The 18,976-nt window shown below is 51.0% G+C and overlaps 1 protein-coding gene across 5 annotated transcripts in view; it reads left to right on the top strand.

The window, feature by feature from the left end:
• The window catches only part of NRG2 (neuregulin 2), a 198,389-nt gene that overhangs the window by 145,354 nt on the left and 34,059 nt on the right, over positions 1 to 18,976 (top strand). For all 5 annotated transcript variants that reach the window (XM_025388795.1, XM_025388794.1, XM_025388792.1 and 2 more), the window contains exons 2-3: positions 11,800 to 11,971; positions 18,612 to 18,730. In XM_025388795.1, coding sequence (XP_025244580.1) covers positions 11,800 to 11,971; positions 18,612 to 18,730 — 291 coding nt within the window. The remainder of the gene's footprint in view (positions 1 to 11,799; positions 11,972 to 18,611; positions 18,731 to 18,976) is intronic.

The following is an 18,976-nucleotide window of genomic DNA, read 5'->3' as shown; positions in this document are numbered from 1 at the left end:
ATGCTCATGTTTAAGAACCACTGATTGAGCTGGGTGGCCCAGCCCCCAGAGCAGAGCCCTGTAGAGGGCCTGTCAGTTCCATAGGTGTTCACCCAGCTCCTCAGTGTCAGGCATGAGGCTTGGGGTCTGCAGTGCTGGCTGAGATCCTTTCACCTGGTAGGACAAGATAGACATGAACAGACCTAATTCCAATTGCAAGGCTGACCCTGGCAAGAGATGGCCCAGAACAGATAGAAGAGACTAACTCTACCAGAGGAATCTGGGAGGCTTCGTGGAGGAGGAGATGGGGTTGAGGCAGACTTTGGAGCATGAGAAGGACTTTCGCAAAGGGGCTAGGTGCCCAGATTGAGGAAGTCACTTAAGCAGGTGTGGAGGCTGGGAAACAGGATATTTGGGGAAATAAGGCACACTCCAGAAGGTATGCTGCCAAACAATGGATTTTCTGAGTGCCAGGCTAGTGAGTTTGGACTTACCTGAATCAGCAGAGAGTTAAGGGTTCTGAGCAGGAGAGTGACCTAGTCCAAGCTGCTCTATAGGCATCATAGTCACCCCCAGTTTGTGAAAGGATGGGAAAAGGGAGGGCACAGTCAGGAGCTCCTGCAGTAGCCCCAGCTGAACCGTCAGGATATGCGTGTGGTGATGGGTGAGTAGAGGAGGCCACAGGCTTTGCCCCAGGATAGCTTGCCAGCTGCAGACACTTTGGGAGGATCCTGGGAGTTTGGACCTGGCAAAGGAGCTGTGATTTCTCGTGCAGTCAGGTGAGGTCTGGATCTGAACTCATAGTTCACTCCCTTCACTGTAAAGATGGAGAAACTGAGGCCCAGAGAGGGAAGTCCACACACCAAGGCAAAGGACTTGGCCCTATAGGGCAAGAATGAGGGCAGCAGCCTGCTCCCCACAACCAGCCACTGCAGCCTGGGTCTCACCACTCATGCCTGCGGTGCAGATGGATTCCTCTCAGTTCTGTGAGTACATCGTGGTTCCTTCCGGCCTTATTCCTGTGAACCTGCCATTCCCTTTGCCTGGAACGTGTTCTCTCTTAGCCAACTGCTGCTCATCCTGCAGGCCCAGCATAGGCTTTGTTTCCTCTGCAGGGCTCCCTGGTCCCCAAGGTGAGGAGCACATTGCTCAGCTAGAATCTCCCCCAGGGCCAAAGCCACGTCAACTTGACCCTTAGCAGTCAAAATGTGCTCAGTGCTCAATCCATTCTTGAACAAACACATGAATAAGGACATTCTCAAGTTATTTCACCCCTGTATGTGAAGACCTAACTGGCCACTCCTGTTTGAAGAGGGTCAGTCTCATGGAAGGAGGCTGCCCCAGTTGAGCTTCCTGCCCAGGCTGGAGCCCCTTAATGGTTGGGTAATGGTAGGCTGATCAAGAGTTGTCTTTCAGTCAGGGCCCCGACTTCATCATCTGCTCTGCCATTCTAGGGCAGATGCCTGTTTGGGCTGACGGGGAGGGAGAGGGGTGAGTTGGGGAGGAGTGTTGGGTGGGAAAGGGCTCTGGGATTACCTGTCAATGGACTCCATCCTCCAGTAAGTGCTCGCAGCAGTCTTGATCTGGGCCGCTCTGAGGCACCCATCAGTCACAGTCCAGCCTTTACATCATTAATTCATTTTCTTGGCCTGTGATCAGTGAAGACCTACCTAGTGGCAGACACCAGGAAACACGGCGATTCTGCAGCACACACCCCTACCAGCTCCTCACAGTCTAGAAAGATAAGAACCTGATTTTCTCCAAGGTGAGAAGCCCCGTGAAGAGCGAGAAGAGCGTGTGACAGGCTCAGGGAGTCTGTGAGGCAGAGACTGCTTCTAGCTGGGTGGATTAGTGAAGGTGGTGGCATCTGAGATCTTGAGGGATTTAGATTAATAAGAGCTGCCGGTTATTAAGCTATCTCTGTTTCAGGCACTGTGCGAACTTCTTGACATACATTACCCTCATTTAATTCTCTCCACAATCCTAAAAGTGGATGAGATTGTCCCTGTTTCACAGACAAGGAAATGAAGCCTCAGAGAGTTTAAGTAACTTGCCTAGTTATACAGGTGCTGGGCAGAACCAGAATGCACAGTGGCATCCGTCTGACCCCACAGCCTGCATGTCTGACCCTCTCAACTTGGCTTCCTGTGTGAGGGATGGCATTTAGGGGAAGCAGGAGCAGAGGGCATGGAGGCAGGGCAGAATAGGCATGGGCATGTTTGGGGAGCAACCAGTGATTTGGTTTGCCTGGAATATATGATTCCTGAAGGGAAATGGTAGGGGAATGTAGAGAGGCAAGTTTGGGAAGGAGGCCCATTCACTGACCCAGCAAACATCCCCTGAGGGCCCTGGCTGCCAGGTAAGGAAGGTGGGCGGCCTTTCTCTACAGACATCACAGAGCCAAGGAACGTTTCTGGATGGCCGTGAGGCACATTGAGGTGGAACTGCCAAGTGTACACTGTTCTTGTCGTGGTACTGGGGGGGGTGGGGAGCAGTATGGCCTGAGCCAGGGCCTGGCAGATGATGGAGAGTTATGAGGATAAGAGGCATGGTAGAAGCCAAATTGACTCAGCCTTTGGGGAAAGTCAAGGGAGACACAGGATTGTCACAGATAACAAAGTGACTGAAAGAGGGAATCCAGGAGAAGGAGCAATCTTGGGAGAGAAGATGGAGAAACTGGTTTTCCGCATATTATATTTAACCTAATGACTAAATACCCAGGGAGGAAGGTGTTCATTTTGGGGTGAGTTCTTTCCAGCCCCCTTGCCGTCACTAGCGTGGACCACAAGGACCACATTTCAGCCTTCTCAAGCTCCCAGGGTGCCTAAGCTGGGACTTTCCTGCTTGTAGTTGAATTTGAAGAAGGAGACAGGGCCTCTGGCAGCCTGGGCACCCTGCATCCATGGTGAGCACATGAGCCTGTTCCTGCTCTGCATCAGGCCTGCTAAGACCTTTCTCCTGAAACCCAGCATTTCTTCAAAACCTTATACTTTTATGTTATCTTAAAAATCCACGTGAACTTAACACTCTTCTCCACCATATGTCTGTTTGTTCTGATGCAAAGGTGCTGCTTTTCCTTATTAATAAGCTTGGCAGAGCCTCAGAAAGAGCCCCTGAGATCATCCTGTGGCTTTTGCATGTATCCCAGTTTGAGAAGCCAGTCTTTTGTGCATGTACAAGGTGCCTCCCCCTTTCCCCAACCCCTGCTACACTTCCCCAAGACTCAGAGCTTCAGAAACAACTTTCTCCAGCCAGGCCAAGGAGGCAGGAAGTGCAGGCCCACCCCAGAGAGGATGGGGCTCTGGGATCCCCTTCTTGGCCCTTTCTGAATTCCCCGAGCAAAAGACGGCCTAGTCCACCTACAGCAGGCCCTTTCCACAGAGGGTTCTCCTGGGCCAGGGCCCAAGACTTTGGCCCAGAGCCCAGCTTTCCCCAGTAGAGAGATTAAACAGAGTTTGGGTAAATGGTAACAGTTTTCCAGAACTGTCATCTCTGCTTTGTCCCCGACCTCCGCCCTCAGCAGCTGAAAAGATGATAATGGTCAGAGGCCTTCCATCCCTCCATAGAGAGCTTTCTCTTGCTCCATTCCTCTAAAATAGACAGAGCTTGGTTTATAAATGAGTCAACTGAGGCCCAGAGAGGCTAAACTACTTACCTAAGGGCAGACAGCTGAGAAATTGGGAGACTGGGACAAAGACCGGGATTGCTGTGTCCTCAGCTGCCTCTCTTTCCCCTGTTCTGCTCTGCTTCCTCTGTGCCTCATCCGTGCCAGCTCTAGGTGTCTGTGGCCTGTGCCGCAAGCACTGCTAAGAACCCAGGGAGACTGAGGCGTCTGTGTTGAGTATCCCTATGCCTACCCGAGCAACTGCTGCCCTGCTCTGTGAACCTGTGCCATCTCTCCCAGACATAGATGACAACCCCCTCATCTCCGCTCTCAGCTATTCATGTGCCTGTATCCCAGTCCTGCGCTGGGTGGAGCACTGTGGCGTGGACCTGCATGACTCTGGGGTCAAGGCCTCTCTCCCTGGCCTTGCAGAGCCCTGAGGAGGCCAGTGTTTCTCTCAGGACGCTTGGCTCCTGGCAGAGGGGCCTGTAGGTGGGAGTAGTGTTGTCCCTGGTGGTCAGGCCTGGGCCTGTGCATACCTGCCCTCACACTGCAGGTTGGGTGTCAGTGGATGGGTGCTTCTGGATGGGCAGGTGAAGCTTTAAGGCAGGAATCATTTCTGTTGGTCTTGGTGTTGCCAAGTTTTGTCTCCTCCTCCTCCCTTCCCCTTCTTCTTTACCTGCCCTCCCGGTGCAGCGTCTGCCTCCCCTCTTTAGTTCTCATCCCAGCTGGCCTGGCCCCTCTTCTCTACCTTGCAGCTGAGGTGCCAGGTACCTGGACTGCTGAGTTGAAAGCCCATCAGGTCTAGGCTGGTTTTCACTGGTGCAGGGAAGGTGGTCCTCTTTGAGGATCAGCCTTTGTGGGAGCCCTAAACAGGAGGCAGAGACCAACCCGAGGCCAGGGCCATATCTCGTTTGGCACCAAATCCATGGTAACTAGTAAGTGCCTCGTACATCATAGGGACTGTTGCATGTGGGTATTTGTTGGATAGATGTAAAAAGAGGGCAAACCTAGCCCAGGCATTGGGCTGGGCCTAGGTGGCTGAGGAAAAGCCAAGCAGCCCAGCTGGGCATACACTCCCTTTGGGAGCCTGTCCTGTGAGTGTGAAATGGCTCTTCTGCAAGCCATGGGTAGGATGCCTGGCTGCCTGGGCCGTCTGTGCCCACTTAAACCAGCTGTGTTTTTAGTTTAGTGGGTTTTTTTTTTTTTTTCTTTCTCATTTGAACTTGGAGTCTGTAATTAACCTCCAATAGGTTGCAGTCACTTTGTGGGTGGGAGAGGGGTGGGAAGGGGGCTGACCCGCAGCTGGCCAGCAGCAGGACAGTGGGAAACTTTGATGCCAGGCAGGCTGGCCACATTGTCTCCAGGTGTTGCCCTGCAAAGGGAACTGCTCAGCCTTAGTCATGAGGTGAGGATCATTAACTCTTTTAAGAGCCTGCTGCCCCTGCCCGCTGGATGCCAGGAGGGAGGCAGAGCCAGGTCCTCCCTGGCTGGGTTGCCCAGCCATGTCCTGAGCGTCTGTCTTGCTCTCAGATCTCGGTAGGCTCCGCACCCACCGCCCACTGCCGAGAGGAATGAGGTTAAGCTGCTGGCAGCAGCGGCACCTCCTGGCCTCGGGGCTGGGATGTGGGAAGGGAGCAATCCTGGTTGTTGTTGCTGTTGTCACTATCTTTAATGAGGTGCTTTCTGGGGATGGCCTGTCAAACAGATACAGGCCAGATACCCTGGCTTGGCACCAGGAGATAGGAAGCAGAAGCCACCGGATACCCTGTGGCCCAACTCATGGCAACCATGGGGAGGTGTCCTAAGGTTTTATGGAGCCCATCCTGGAGGAAAATCTTTATGTGGAGGCCTGGGCCATCCTTGAGAGAGCTTCTTCTTGTTCTTATAAAGCTGCCAAGGGAGCTCTCCCCACATCCCCACACCTCAACTCCAGTGAACCCTTGTCCCAAGGGGAAGAGGACTGGATGAAGTAGCCTCTGGGCTTCCCCCAAAACCCAGGGAGTATGGGAGCTCAGCAGAGGGGGCTTGGTCTGAGGAAGAAACCTTAGGGGAGGGAAGAGCTGCCCAGTACCCAAAGAGCTGCCTAGGCCATCAGCTTGCCACCTGCCCCTTTCATCGCTAGGGAGGGAGCTGCTGTGGGGATCAGGGTGTCAGTAATGGCCATGTGTGCAGAGTGGTGGGAACTTTCTCCCCCTTCTTATGCACACAGAACTTCCTCTTGCTTTTGCTGGATACCTCTCATCTGTCCACTCTCCTGTGTGCTGGACCTTTGAGGGTCCCCTTTCTGCATGAGAAAATATGCATGAACCCCCAGGACTGCTGCTCCTCCCTTCAGCCACAAAGCTGAATTTATGGAGAAATTCATTGCAATATCGTTATTATTAGCAGAACATTGGAGACAACCTGATATGCTCATCTGAACAATGAAATATTATGCAGCTATTGAAATGATTCTAGACTTGGAAAAAATGTTTCAAATGTATACTGACTGAGAAAATGGGATATAAAGCATTTTGGAGAGAAAAGTCTTTTGGGAGACATTTGAAAATGCCTACAGTGGCTTTCTCTCTGTTGGTAATTGAATTGATTTAAATGTGTTTTTCTTTTTCCTTACTTGTATAATTTTTTCACAACAAAAATTTCTTATGTAACAAAACAACAACAGAAGGGGACTAGTTAAACTCTTTGGGGAGTAGGGGGTGGTTACTCCATATACAGCTGGATCATTTCTGTCTGGGGCCAAACACAGAACTTGGCTCATAGCAGGCATTTAAACAGGGGAAAGGAGAGGTGCTCAATACTCAAGGGCCCAAGTAGCCCATCGGCTTGCTGCCTACTCCTCCATCTGTGGAGAAGGAGCAGCAGTAGGGATCAGAGTGTCGACTGAATGCGGGATAAATACCTGCCCACTGCATTGCTTCAGTTCTTTCCCTGACAGATCCCATGCATCCCAGGAAGCCTGTTCCTCTGCTTGGTTCAGCTCTGGCCCCAAGATATTCTTGAGACATGGTGTGATGGTCTCTATACCCATGCACTAGCATTGTATTCTGGGCCCTGGGCTGTAAAAGAGACACAGGTAATACCAGACCTAGCTCAGAGAGGGTGTCTAGGTGAGGGGCTGATCTAGCCCAGTCATGTCTGAGGTCCCATGAGAGCTGTCTCTGGATGCACAAATGTCTGCTATGTGAACAACCCCTCAGCCTTATCCCACATGACCCCAGGGGCTGGTACTAGAACTGATGGCTAGAGGATGCATAGAGAAAGGATGGTGGCTTAGGATAAGAAAGAGCTTAAAATGCAGAAAGTAAGGTCAGGTCATCCTCTAACTTATAAGCCTCTAATGCCTTCCCAGCACACCTACAAAACCAATCCAGGGCCATCTTGGGGAGGTCACCTCAATCTTTGCCACAGAAAACCCGGCAGGGCTCTAGGCCCAGGAGTGTGGGTGCGGAGGACATTGTTCCAAGGCCATCTGGTGTATATTCTTCTCTTTCCTGCCACTTGAGCTGCTGCCACTGCCCCCTGACCCCAAGGAACTTTCCTACAAGGTTTGCCCGACCCTGGCTTTCAACTTTCAAATCACTGCAAACTAGGATTTCTGTGAGCAAAGACCAGGACTCGCAGCTGCTAGAGCAGGAGGCATGGCTTTTAGCATCACAGATGATTCTGAGGAACCGTTAAGAGCTATAAAAGAAAACTCTTTGTAAAGAACATAGCATGATTCAAATGTATGGTTATTTTTATGTTGTCATCCTTTAAACCAGGGCTGTCCAATAGAAATATAATGCAATCCACATATGTAATTTTAAAATTTCTAGTAGGCACATAAAAAGTTGGTTTTTTGTTTTTTTTTTAATATACAAAACAAATCTGGACTTCTCATCCTGGCTTGCACAGCCCCATGTCAACCTCGGCCCTGCCTACCTCTCCAAGCTCCCCTCACACCCTGCCCATCTTCTACTATCTTCCAGCCACATAGGCCTCTTTTGGCCCCATGAACTCATCAAGCTCATTCCCACCTTAGGGCCTTTATCCAGCTGCTTTTTTTTTTTTTACTGTCTCGTATTTCCTGTTGATGTTTTGCTTATTGTCCCCCTCGCTAAAATTCAGGCTCCCTAACAGTAGGATGCTTATCTCTTGGTATGGTTGAATGAATGAATGAATGAATGAATGAATGAATGAATTCATTTGGAATGAACTGAATAGATGAATAAGGAACAGGTGAACTAGATAAAGTTGTTCTGAAGTGAGTGGACTATCCAGAAATTGCTACTGAGTCACACAAGGTTCTCACTAGATGGAGTGGGCTCCCTGTGATCTGAAATGCAGTCCTGTGTTTTCCATCGGTGGCCGGCGATTACTTTGGAGTTCTCAGTTCCTCAGGCCCTCTGAATTAGGGCCTTGCCTACTGTTTCTGGGAACAGTCTCTCTGTAACACATCCCCCTAGCCCCTCGCCATCACCACTAAGCAGTGGCCACAGGCTAAGTGCATAATACAGCACTGGAACTCATGTCAGGAACCAAGGTGGTAGAGTAACCCCTGCTTCCTCCCACCAGCTGCCACCACCATCCTCCCTCCCCCACCGCCCCGTCTTGTTGGGGGGAAAGTGGTTCATGGTGGTGGGGACAGGTGGTTCCCTTGTCTCTAAGTTGCAAGAAAAGTCAACACACTCCAAGTGTGGTAAGGGGACAGTTTAGCACCTGAGAAGAGCTCTCTGTGTTGTGTCCCCAGTTCACAAGAAAGGGGAAGGGACTAGTTGAAGGTCACCACTTAACCAAGAGGTTAGATCATCACCAGGTGTCAACCCAATCTTAGTGCAAAGTCAGTTGTGCATATGTGTTCAGTCTGTAACCAGTCATTGAGCTATACACTTATGTGCACTTTCCTGAATGTATGTTACATTTCCAAAAGTAAAGGAACACACCTGAAGAGCCCTTTAGAACCCACAACCCGAACCCACACTCACAGCTTCTGCTTCAGAATGCCTAGGATATGTCCCAGGTACCTGACTTGTAAAGCTTCTCATGTGATTCCGATTAGCCTCCAGGGTTAAGACCTAACGTAAGCAATGACTGGGGACTCCAGAACAGATGCAGGAGGGAGGGAAGTGGGTAAGGGAAGGAAGATAAGGCAGGATTTCAGTCACACTTAGAATAATGAAGTTCCAAAAAGTCCAACAGATTGATAGATTGATGCACATAGAATCTCTGGGTGCCACAAAAAAAAAAAAGAAAAGAAAGAAAAGAAACGAAAAAGAAGAAGAAAATCCAGCAATATAAAAAAGCAGGTAACTGAGGGGAAAAAACTTTGTAGCAAAAGGTTAATAGCCTTAATATTTATAAAAAGCTCTTACAAGTCACTAGGATGAGTACTCAATAGAAAAACAGACTGCATGCATGAACAGGCAATTCAAAAAGAAGAAATACAATGGGCCAATACACTTATGAAAAATGTTCAGCCTCATCAGTAATCAAATAAATGCAAATTAAAACAACAAACAGACGTTATCTTTTGCCTAGCTAATTGGCAAAGATTAAAGACATGATAATACCTCGTGTTGGTGAGGGTGTGGAAAAAACAGGCACTGTCATTCAGTGGGGGGAGCACAAATTGGTGCAACCTTTCCAAAGGGCAATTTGGCAGTGTACAAAGCTGAGGAAGATTGCGTACCCTCTGACGCAGCAATTCCACTTTTAGGAAGATCGCCTTAGGAAATAATTGTGAATAATAATAATAATAGCTAACCTTTGTTAAATGCTCTCTATGTGCCAGGCTCTACATGCATTGTCTCATATAATCCTCACAGTCATCATCCCAAGAGGTAAGAGCTATTATTTATCTCCTGTATTTTACAGCTGAGGAAGTTGAGGCGCAAACGAATGAAGTTAATTCTTGAGGACATAAATCTAACAAGTAGCAAAGTCTGGATTGAAAGCCGGACAGCCTGAGTCTAGAGCCATCCTCCCCCATACAGCAGTATACATGGGGTGTGTGCAAAGATAAAGCTGCAAGGGTGTTCTTTTGGGGTTGTTTGTAATGGGAAGGTGGAGGGGGACATGCTAAATGTTCCACCAGGAATCAGTTACATGAGTTATGATACACCCATACAGGAACATTACGTAACCATGAAAAATGATGCTGTAAGAAAAACTGAGTGTGTGAATATGGGCGGGATTTGTGTATGCATAAAAGATTTCTGAAAGGAGGTCAAAGGAACCGATAAGAATGATTATCTCCTAGAAAGACAACTGTGTGGTTGTGGCCAGAAGTTAGAGAGAGACTTGTTTTTTAAGCCATATACCCCTTTTCACTTCTTGAATTTTGAATCATGTTAATGTCTGTCAAAATATATGTGTGTGTGTATCTATATATATATATATATTCAATGGAATCATTGTCTATATATATATACACACACACACAAATAAATATACATATAAGTTATAGAATTTATTCCACATAACTTTTATTTCCTTGAAATGCTGCTAAGAGTTCCAAGAAAAATGGTTTCAAGGCCCTCACTTAGAGAACAATACTGACGGTGATAGATACTTCTTTAACTATGCTTAACCCACATGCTCTCCAAACCCATTTTCCCATGGAACCCTCTTCTCAAGTAATATCTGTTTTCATCTCTCCAGATACTCCTGCTTATAGAATTCACTTTGGGAAATGCTATTATTACTATTTAACACCCAGGCGAAAGGGTTACAGTGTTTCATTAAAGGAAAGAATACATAGAGCCTGGCACAGAGAGAGCAGTTAACAAAGGTTAGCTATTATTGTTATTATTGTCCACAAATGGCATTGATTTCATTTTGTTTAAAAATGGGGGGAGGTGTTATTTATGAGTATGGAGACACGGGATGGTTTTGTTTTCTTCTTTTTTCAACCTTCTGTATTTTTTAATTTTCTAAAATGAACAAAATTATTTTATGAGAATCATTGCATAAGCCTACGTCATACATTTTTAAAGGCTTCCTTTCTGTGCTTCCTCTGTGCCCTGCGCCCCTCTCATCTACTCCCTGCATATATGCAGCAGCTCAGGGTGAAGTTCAATGAGGGGACCCTGTTCTAGCCAGGCCCTCTTGCCTGCCTTTCTCCAGAGCCAGCTCTGGCCCATTGTCAGCACTCTGAGCTGCCAGGGAAAGGACCAATGGCTGAGACAGAGCCAGTCAGTTCCCAGACAACTCCCTGGCTCCAACAGACCCTCCCTTCTGCTACTGGAAGGCTTTTAACCATCTCACAGAGAGAGATGAGACCACAAAATCAGACACCATCCTGCTACCAACCTAACACGTGGCAAATCTTGATACCTGAGCTTTGGTCCCAACTCTGTGGCTGCCTGGCTATGTGGCTTCAGGCAAGTTTCTTCACCTCTCTGAGTCTCATCTGCACCATCAATGTCAGTATGACACTGCCTTACAGAGCTCAGGGACCAAACGAGAACCTGCATGAAGGCTTTGTGTATCCTTTAAGGGACTATCCCACTGGAAATTGTTACACACCTCAGCACGAGCACTGGCTTGGCCTCACCTTCCTAAGAACAGCGTACTTTCTCTTTTGTGGTGTGTGTGTGTGTGTGTGTGTGTGTGTGTGTGTGTGTGTGTTTTGTTTTGTTTTTTTGGTGGTGGGGAGAGGAGCAAGGAAGTGAAGCATGGGAGACTGGGGCATGTGGAGATAGAATGGCATTTAAGAAAAATGGGGACAGCCTCTCAGCCTGGCATTTGCAGCTTTGCATCCGTGATTGGGCCTGAGCCCACCAGTACAGCCCCATGGCTTGTTACCCATGATTTTAGATCTTGAGCACCAATGTCAAGGAGATCTGGGTTTGAATCCCAGTTCCATCATCTGCCCTTAGGGAAGTGACTTCACCATTCTGAGCCTCCGTTTCCCCATCTGTAAGTGGGTTTAACCATTGCTGTGAACTCATGGGGTTATTGTGAAGGTTTCATAAGCTAATGTCAAGCTTCACACCATTCAAGGCATGAAGGAAACTCTCCATTAGTTATAACTACATTGATGTCATGACAGACTCACTGTAAATGCTTATTGAATTGAACTAGGGAATGACACCAGGAGGGGTGGCTCTCAGGATCACCCCTCCCTTCCCCAGTTCCAGCACCAAAACAGTGGCCCTTACTGTCCACTACTCATGCTTGGCACGGCTCCTGCCACCACCATGCTCACCTACCTGCCTTGTACCCCACAGCCACCCGGCCCAAGTTGAAGAAGATGAAGAGCCAGACGGGACAGGTGGGTGAGAAGCAATCGCTGAAGTGTGAGGCAGCAGCCGGTAATCCCCAACCTTCCTACCGTTGGTTCAAGGACGGCAAGGAGCTCAACCGCAGCCGAGACATTCGCATCAAATATGGCAACGGCAGGTAAGCAATATCCAGCCTGTCCTCCGTCCAACCGGCTGCCTTCCCTCGTCTCGAGAAGGAGGGGCCTGAACTGGACAGAGGCCAGGGCTGTGCCCCCAGATTCGCCCATGGAACCAGTCCCAGCCCCTCTCTTTACTCCCCTTCCTTGCCACTCCCAGCCTTCTTCCTGCAGCTCAGGGACCCTCTGGTCGTGGTGGCCCAGGGTCTTGCAGACCACAGACAAGAATTAAGCCTTTAACTTCTCTGGATAGTTGAAGGCAATTTGACTGTCACAGTCAGCTTGATCAGTGGAAGACCCTGCTCACCCCTAAAACTTCTTGAAAGACCTGCTGCAGCGTCTGAAAGCCCCATCATTGGTAATCTTTGGTGAAAGACCCTGACTCCAGAATGCCTCTGGGAGGTCACACATGATGGGCTGGTTTCTCAGCTTGCAAGCTGTCACTTGTCAGAGAGCTAGGTAGGGGAAAGGGCCAGCACTTTGATTGGTGCTGGAGAACTCTGTTCCTCAGAGGGTTTCCCTCTAAAACATGAGAATTGTGTTTGATCTTGAATCCGTGCTCCGGGGAAGTGAATCAGAGAAGTTCCCTGAGTCTCCAGGCTATGGAAGATGGCCTGTCTTTCATCTTGGGTGGGTCAGGCAGGGGGCTTCTGGCACCAGAGAAGCCGGTAGTCCAAGGCAGCCCACCACCTCTCTCCTGCCTCTCAAGGAGAAGCAAGGGGGAAAACCCGTGCCTGCCAGCTAAACAGGCGTTCTACTTGATGTCTGCTCTGTTGGCTCTGGGGACCTAGTGGCCTTCCCTCTCTGACTCAGGAGCTCCCAAACCTTTTCTGCCCTCTCTCCCAGGCAGCTTACAACCACTCCCTTCCTGGCTGTCATTTTCCTCCTCACCACCCCACCACACACACAAAATGCAAATTAAGATGGTTTTAGAGCACACCAGCCTGCCTACAACAAAAAGTGGTAGAGGGCCTGGGCTGGGCCGGCTGCTTGGGTTTGCCGTGTGGGGCTGGATGTCCACGCCCTGCCTCTGGCCCTCAGACTCTGGAACCTATAAAAGAGGATGAAGGAGTCAGGGGACTGAGAGTTACTTCCAATTCTCTGATTCTCCTTCCAAGAATGGGGAGCAGAAGTAGAACTGATCATTCTAGAAAATGATCCTGGCAGAAAACAGAATGTAATTAAGGAAGGGTTTGGCTTAGATCAAAGGTTTGTGGCTAAAAGAATGCCGCTTCCTAAGGAACTCACCATGGCCAGTGGTGAGTGGGGGGTTCTATGTGTCCCTAGTCTACAGCATTGTCAAGAAGCTCTGGCTGCCCACCCAGCCCACCCTCTGAGACCACCCTGCCCCTTCTCACTGCACTTCCAAGGCTGGCTCCAAGCTGAAGAGAATGGGCAGGCTTCTTGGAGCTGGGGCAGTTGGGTCCTGTCTCCTTCCTATCCTTTCTTTCTAGAAGATGGCTTCTCCCCTACTTCACTGCAGTGACAAAAGTCAAGAGAGCCCCCATTCCCTCCTCATGACTCCCAAACATGTCTACAACCTGCCTATCATCATCCCACCCTACCTGGTGCCACACACTCATACTCACCCTCCCTCCCGCACATTCCCACACTCCACACACACACACACACACACACACACACCCCCGCAGAGCCCTGGTACCACAAACTCACTCCTTTCTCTGGTAACTTCAACTTTCTCTCCCTACCCGTGACTTTTTTTCTCAAATGCTGTCCCTCCACGCTGCTGCTCCCCTGGCCCTCCAGCAGTTGCCCCATCTCACTTCCGCCCTCCACCACCATATGAAGTCACTGAGGGAGCTAGCCTCATGCCCACTGACTGCACACTCTCATCCTCCACTCACCCTTTGCCCTGCTGGAATCTGCCTTTCACTTACATCCCAACCTCTCGATGGCTGTGGCCCTGGAGAAACCCCAGTTATCTCTGCACTCCCTGGCTCAGGCCTCCAGGCCTCTCAATGGCCTCAGCATGGGAACACCTGCTCCCCAGGCCCTGTGATGCTCCTCCTGGTCCTGCTGTGAGTCTGGACACTGTCTCTTAGTTGCCATCAATGCTGGAACTTTCCTGAACTTTGGGCCTCACTCTTTTCTTTTCTTTTTTTTTTTTTTAAGACAGAGTCTTGCTCTGTTGCCCAGGCTGGAGTGCAGTGGCCAGATCTCAGCTCACTGCAAGCTCCGCCTCCCGGGTTTACACCATTCTCCTGCCTCAGCCTCCTGAGTAGCTGGGACTACAGGCGCCCGCCACCTCGCCCGGCTAGTTTTTTGTATTTTTAGTAGCCAGGATGGTCTCGATCTCCTGACCTCGTGATCCCCCCGTCTCGGCCTCCCAAAGTGCTGGGATTACAGGCTTGAGCCACCGCGCCTGGCCGGGCATCACTATTTTCTTTCTTCCCTTTCCAACTGTGGGTGATTTCACCTTCTCCTGTTGCTTTAAGAATCTGAGACCCCAAGTCTCCATCTCCAGACATGATGGCTTTTTCACCTGAGCTCCAGACCCATGCTGCCAGAGAGACACTAGATACCATGTCTGAGATGCCTCACAGATATTTCTGATTCTGAATGCCCAATCTGGCCTCTCCCCCACCTGCTGTAGTCCTTTCTGTCCCTCCCGTGTTCCCCTCTCACTTGTGGCTCAACCAGACTCCCAGCTCCTCAACCCCTGGCCTCTTGTCATCTGCCCAGGGAGTCGTGCCTCTTTCCCTGCCTGCACATTTCCCATCTGGTCTCCCTCCTCTGTCCCACTCTTGGCCACTCCCCACCTTTTCTGGACCACAGGCCCTCTGAGAATTCATTTCTGAATCTAACATATCTGTATTGAGTATCAACTATGTGCCAGGCACTCTGCTAGAGGCTCAGAATATGTCAGTGAACAAAACAGACATGGTCCTTACCTTCATGAATCTCTAGTCTAGCTTCTACTATAGAATCTGGCAGAAGCCTCGTCCTTTTCTTCAGGAAAAAAAAAATGTGACTTATGTACTCAGTTTGTTTGTAATTCTAGAAGTCCACAGAGTCACTGACCCCTGTGAGTGCCTGACGGGCAATGATCTTTCTAACAGGAACATCTATTCAATCATCCATTCAAGACAGAGCTTGAGAGCCTACTGCGTGCCAGGTACAGCCTTGGGGCTCTTCCGACTCCTCTTCCTGGCCTACAAGTCACTGCCCTGCAGTTTCCTGACACTGCTACACTCTCGGCCGCTGGTCTTTCCTTTCATGGCACTGGACTTGAGCCCAGGCTGTTCCCTATGCTGGCAGCTCTCCTCCCCTTGCTTGTCCCTGGCAAGGCTCTCCAAGGCCCAGCTTAACTGTCATCTCTCTGGGACACCTTCCTAAGCCCTCTAGGCAGCTCTCATTGTCTCCTCCCATGGTGCCTTAGACATGGCTTCATTGCTTTGTGGAGGGATCTGTCTCTCCTTCCAGCATGAGAGAGCCTCAAAGCCTGGATCCCTATACCCAGACACCGGCTTCTCCCCTACTGGGCCTGGCAGAGAGCTCTACACTGAGGACTAAACTGATGCGAATCTTGCAGGACTAGCCCTCCTCTCCTGGGTGTAGAGTCCCACTGGGACTGGGCAGGAGACCCTTTGGATGGTTCTAACCTTCTGAACCAGTTACTGTCCTGGTTAAGCCTCTGTTTCCTCTGAAGAATCCAGAAACAGAGCCTGGTCTTCTCCTCTTGGGTATTATGGACCCATAAGAGTCTAAAGTGTGCCCCCTGCCCCCTACCTGTCAGGGCCCTGCCCCATTTGCTGCATCAGGAAACCTCCCTGTTCTCCCTGTCCTGCCCCTGGGCTCTCAGCAGTGACTTGTGAGTGGTGGAGGAGTGGGCCATGATAGAGAACTTCTGACTCCCTGCAACCAAGGTGCCCTCAGAGTGACTTAGAGAGAACGGCCACCTGCACACACCACCCATCCAACACTACACACCCCACCTAGTAGAGGGGCCAGGGGCAGCGGCAGGAGTCTGCTTTCTGGCAAAATGTTCTCTGTCCTGTCTGCCCAGACAACAGCTGACTCCCCTGCCTCCTGGCACTCTCCCTGCCCAGGCCGCACTCTGTCTGGGCATCTCTGTTGACCTGTAGAGACCCCTCCTCAGCGGGTGCTGTCTCTGTGCCCACTGCCCTGAAACATCTCACCCAAGCCTTCCTGTGCCAGGAGCAAACTGCCCCCCCAAGCCCTGGGCACAGGGCCTTCCCTGCAGAATCACATGTTCCCTTGTTTATGAGGGGCAGGCTGGAACAGGCCCCTTGAGCAGGCAGGGGGTGGGGGTAGGCACTGTGGAGGACACAGCTGCCCAGATCCCGTCCCTGCCAGCAGAGAACCAGCTGGGGAGGTCGGGGGGGGGCGTGGTCACCATCTCAGGGCAAACCTGGGTCAGCGCGTGATGGGGCACCAGGAGCAGAACACAGCACCTGGCCTGCCAGGGAGACAGGAGAGTCCTGAATCCTCAGGCTTCCACCTGGAGCTGGGAGTGAGGAAGGAGAAGGTGGTGACTCCAGTTCCTGCAGGGGCTGAGAAACTCTCAGAGCCCTGCCCCTCAGCCTGGACCCAGAGCCCCATGTGCATCTCTGGGACCGGCTTCCATGAAACCATGAGACAGCTGCTAACCTAGGACACCTGTAGCAAGCCTCAGGGTCATTATCTTTGTCCCCTGCCTCTTTCTTGTTCCTCAGAGGGAAGGGGCACTCCCAGAGCCCTTTACCGCCCTTCTCCAGGTCTCACATGCCTGCAAGTGGGGAATCCTTCCTTAGTGTCCTGCTGCATATGATGCTGTAGAAGGCAAGTGCCTCTGAATTCCAGGGTGGGCGACAAGGAGAGTCCCCTGTGCATCAACACCCCCACCCCCGTACCCTCAGGCGATCCCCCTTCCCTGCTAATCTGGTGGGTGCACAGGGAAGTGAGAGAAGCCATACCCTGGGGGAAGCTGGAGTCTGTGGCATCTAATTTGGCTGGATCAGGGAAAGAGATGCTGTCTTAGTCAGAGGGGCCTCCAGGGCTCTCTTTAATGAAGGGAACAAACTATAATTGACAGAAGAGGGTTGTGGCCCGGCACCAGGCCAAGGAGACAGAGACCAGCTTGAGGCAGGAAGAATATGGAATAGTTAAGCAGCTGTCACCACAGCATCAGCAAGGACATCACCACAGCAATAGGGTCTATAGAAAAGACAACCTTGTAGCACCCTTGTTTGGAGGATCTGGGGGTAAGGATGCCTGGGAAGAAGCTCCCCATCAGAGGTGGAAACAGCCCAGGTAGGGACTGTGAGCCAGTTTGCATCTCCTTGACCCTGGCCCAGCCTCTCTGCTTGCCTCCCCTTGGCCTCCTTACCCCATCAGCTCCATAGCTCAGTTTTACATATCCTAGGCTCAGGGCAATGATGGCTCTACTGCCCTCCCTCGTGTTCCCCCACCTCTCCAACCCACTACACATAGGCTGGAAACCTGGCTTTTTAATTCAGCACTAAAAAGAGGAGGCAATCATACCATCTACAGAAATTACCATGTTACTTCTTGCTTCCTCCTGGGGGCCAGGCTGGGGTCCCAGGCTTTATCCAGAGCTCGTGCTGGCCCTTGGAGGCAGAGGAAGGGGTGAGGGCTGTGAACAGACCCTTGCAGAGCCTAAGCACCCTGGGGTAGCTGCAGGGAAACTCTGAGAAGGAAGGAGAGGTTTGGCTGGGGCTTCAGAAAGAAGAGGGGGACCAGGGCCAGGTGCCCTGGAGTCACAGCACTGGGGGGATCCGCCCAGGCCTGGCCAAACAGTTCTCAGCATGCAGGGACTAGGTTCAAAGCTTCAGGGCTAGCCCCAACTTTGGGTTCCCAGAGATAGCCCATGTCCTCATGAACTGCAGCTCCTGGCATACCTCCGCCTTTGCCTTGCCAAGTGCCCTCGGGCAAGTCAGGAAGTCCCTCTAGGACTCAGTTTTCCCTTCTGTAAGAAGAGAACACCCAGGTTGGCCCTGAGGATCAAGTCCAGGATCTTTTTGTTCCCCAAGGTGTACAAGCCCCTGGCACACAGAAAGTGCTCAGTAAACATTTGTTGAACGAATGAATGAATGAAACAAAAACCCCTTGGAGAAGCCACAGAGTGCCCCTTAGTGGCAGGGCTGATTTTGAGAACAAGGGAGAGCCCCAGGTTTGGACGAGGAGTCTGGGCACCATCGCCATGGGAATCTGTCAGGACAGCCGCCCTCCCAGGTATCTGGGAACATGTCTTGCATACCCAGAATGACAGGTTGCCACTTCCCAGGAGAGGCGGAGGCAGCTGGGAATGAGGGAGGTGGCCATGTGACTTCCTATAGGGCCTGGCTTTACTCCCCCAGAAGAATGTTACAACAGTGGTCCGGCCCTAGAAAAGCCGATGTGAGGGATCATAGATTTAGGACCTGTGAGCAGCCACTAGTCCTGCCCTGTGTTGTCCTAAGGGCCCAGGGCTCCCTGCAGCTGCAGGGACTCCATGCCCCACCTGGACTCCAGAAATCGCTGGGCGGAGGGAATCTCCTTCCCATCTAAGCTGCAGGGCCACTGTGGCTCTGTGGAGAGAGACGACCGCTGGGTGACCGCTGGGGAGCCACAGCCGGCCCTGGCTCATGCCTCTCTCCCTCTTATCCCCTCCCTAACCAGAAAGAACTCACGACTACAGTTCAACAAGGTGAAGGTGGAGGACGCTGGGGAGTATGTCTGCGAGGCAGAGAACATCCTGGGGAAGGACACCGTCCGGGGCCGGCTTTACGTCAACAGCGGTAGGTGGGCCCCGACAGAGGGAAGGGTCCTAGAGGGGTTTGGCAGGGCAGGCCAGTGGCCCCCCGGCCCTTGGGGCCTGCATGTGATCCATCTCGCACTCAACTCCCCTCCCTCCTGCTGCTGCCATATCAAGCCCTAGATCTCAGCCGATTCAGAGAAATGCAGTCGAAGCATAAATGTTTAGCTTTGTTATCTGGGCCTGGAAGAGTCGCCAGCTCTCATTTTAAATACCCTGAAAACTAAAT

Source organism: Theropithecus gelada, chromosome 6 (genome assembly GCF_003255815.1).
Source record: "Theropithecus gelada isolate Dixy chromosome 6, Tgel_1.0, whole genome shotgun sequence".
Lineage (NCBI taxonomy): Eukaryota > Metazoa > Chordata > Mammalia > Primates > Cercopithecidae > Theropithecus > Theropithecus gelada.
Note: the sequence above shows the minus strand (reverse complement) of the source record. Positions and strands in the feature narration are given on the sequence as shown.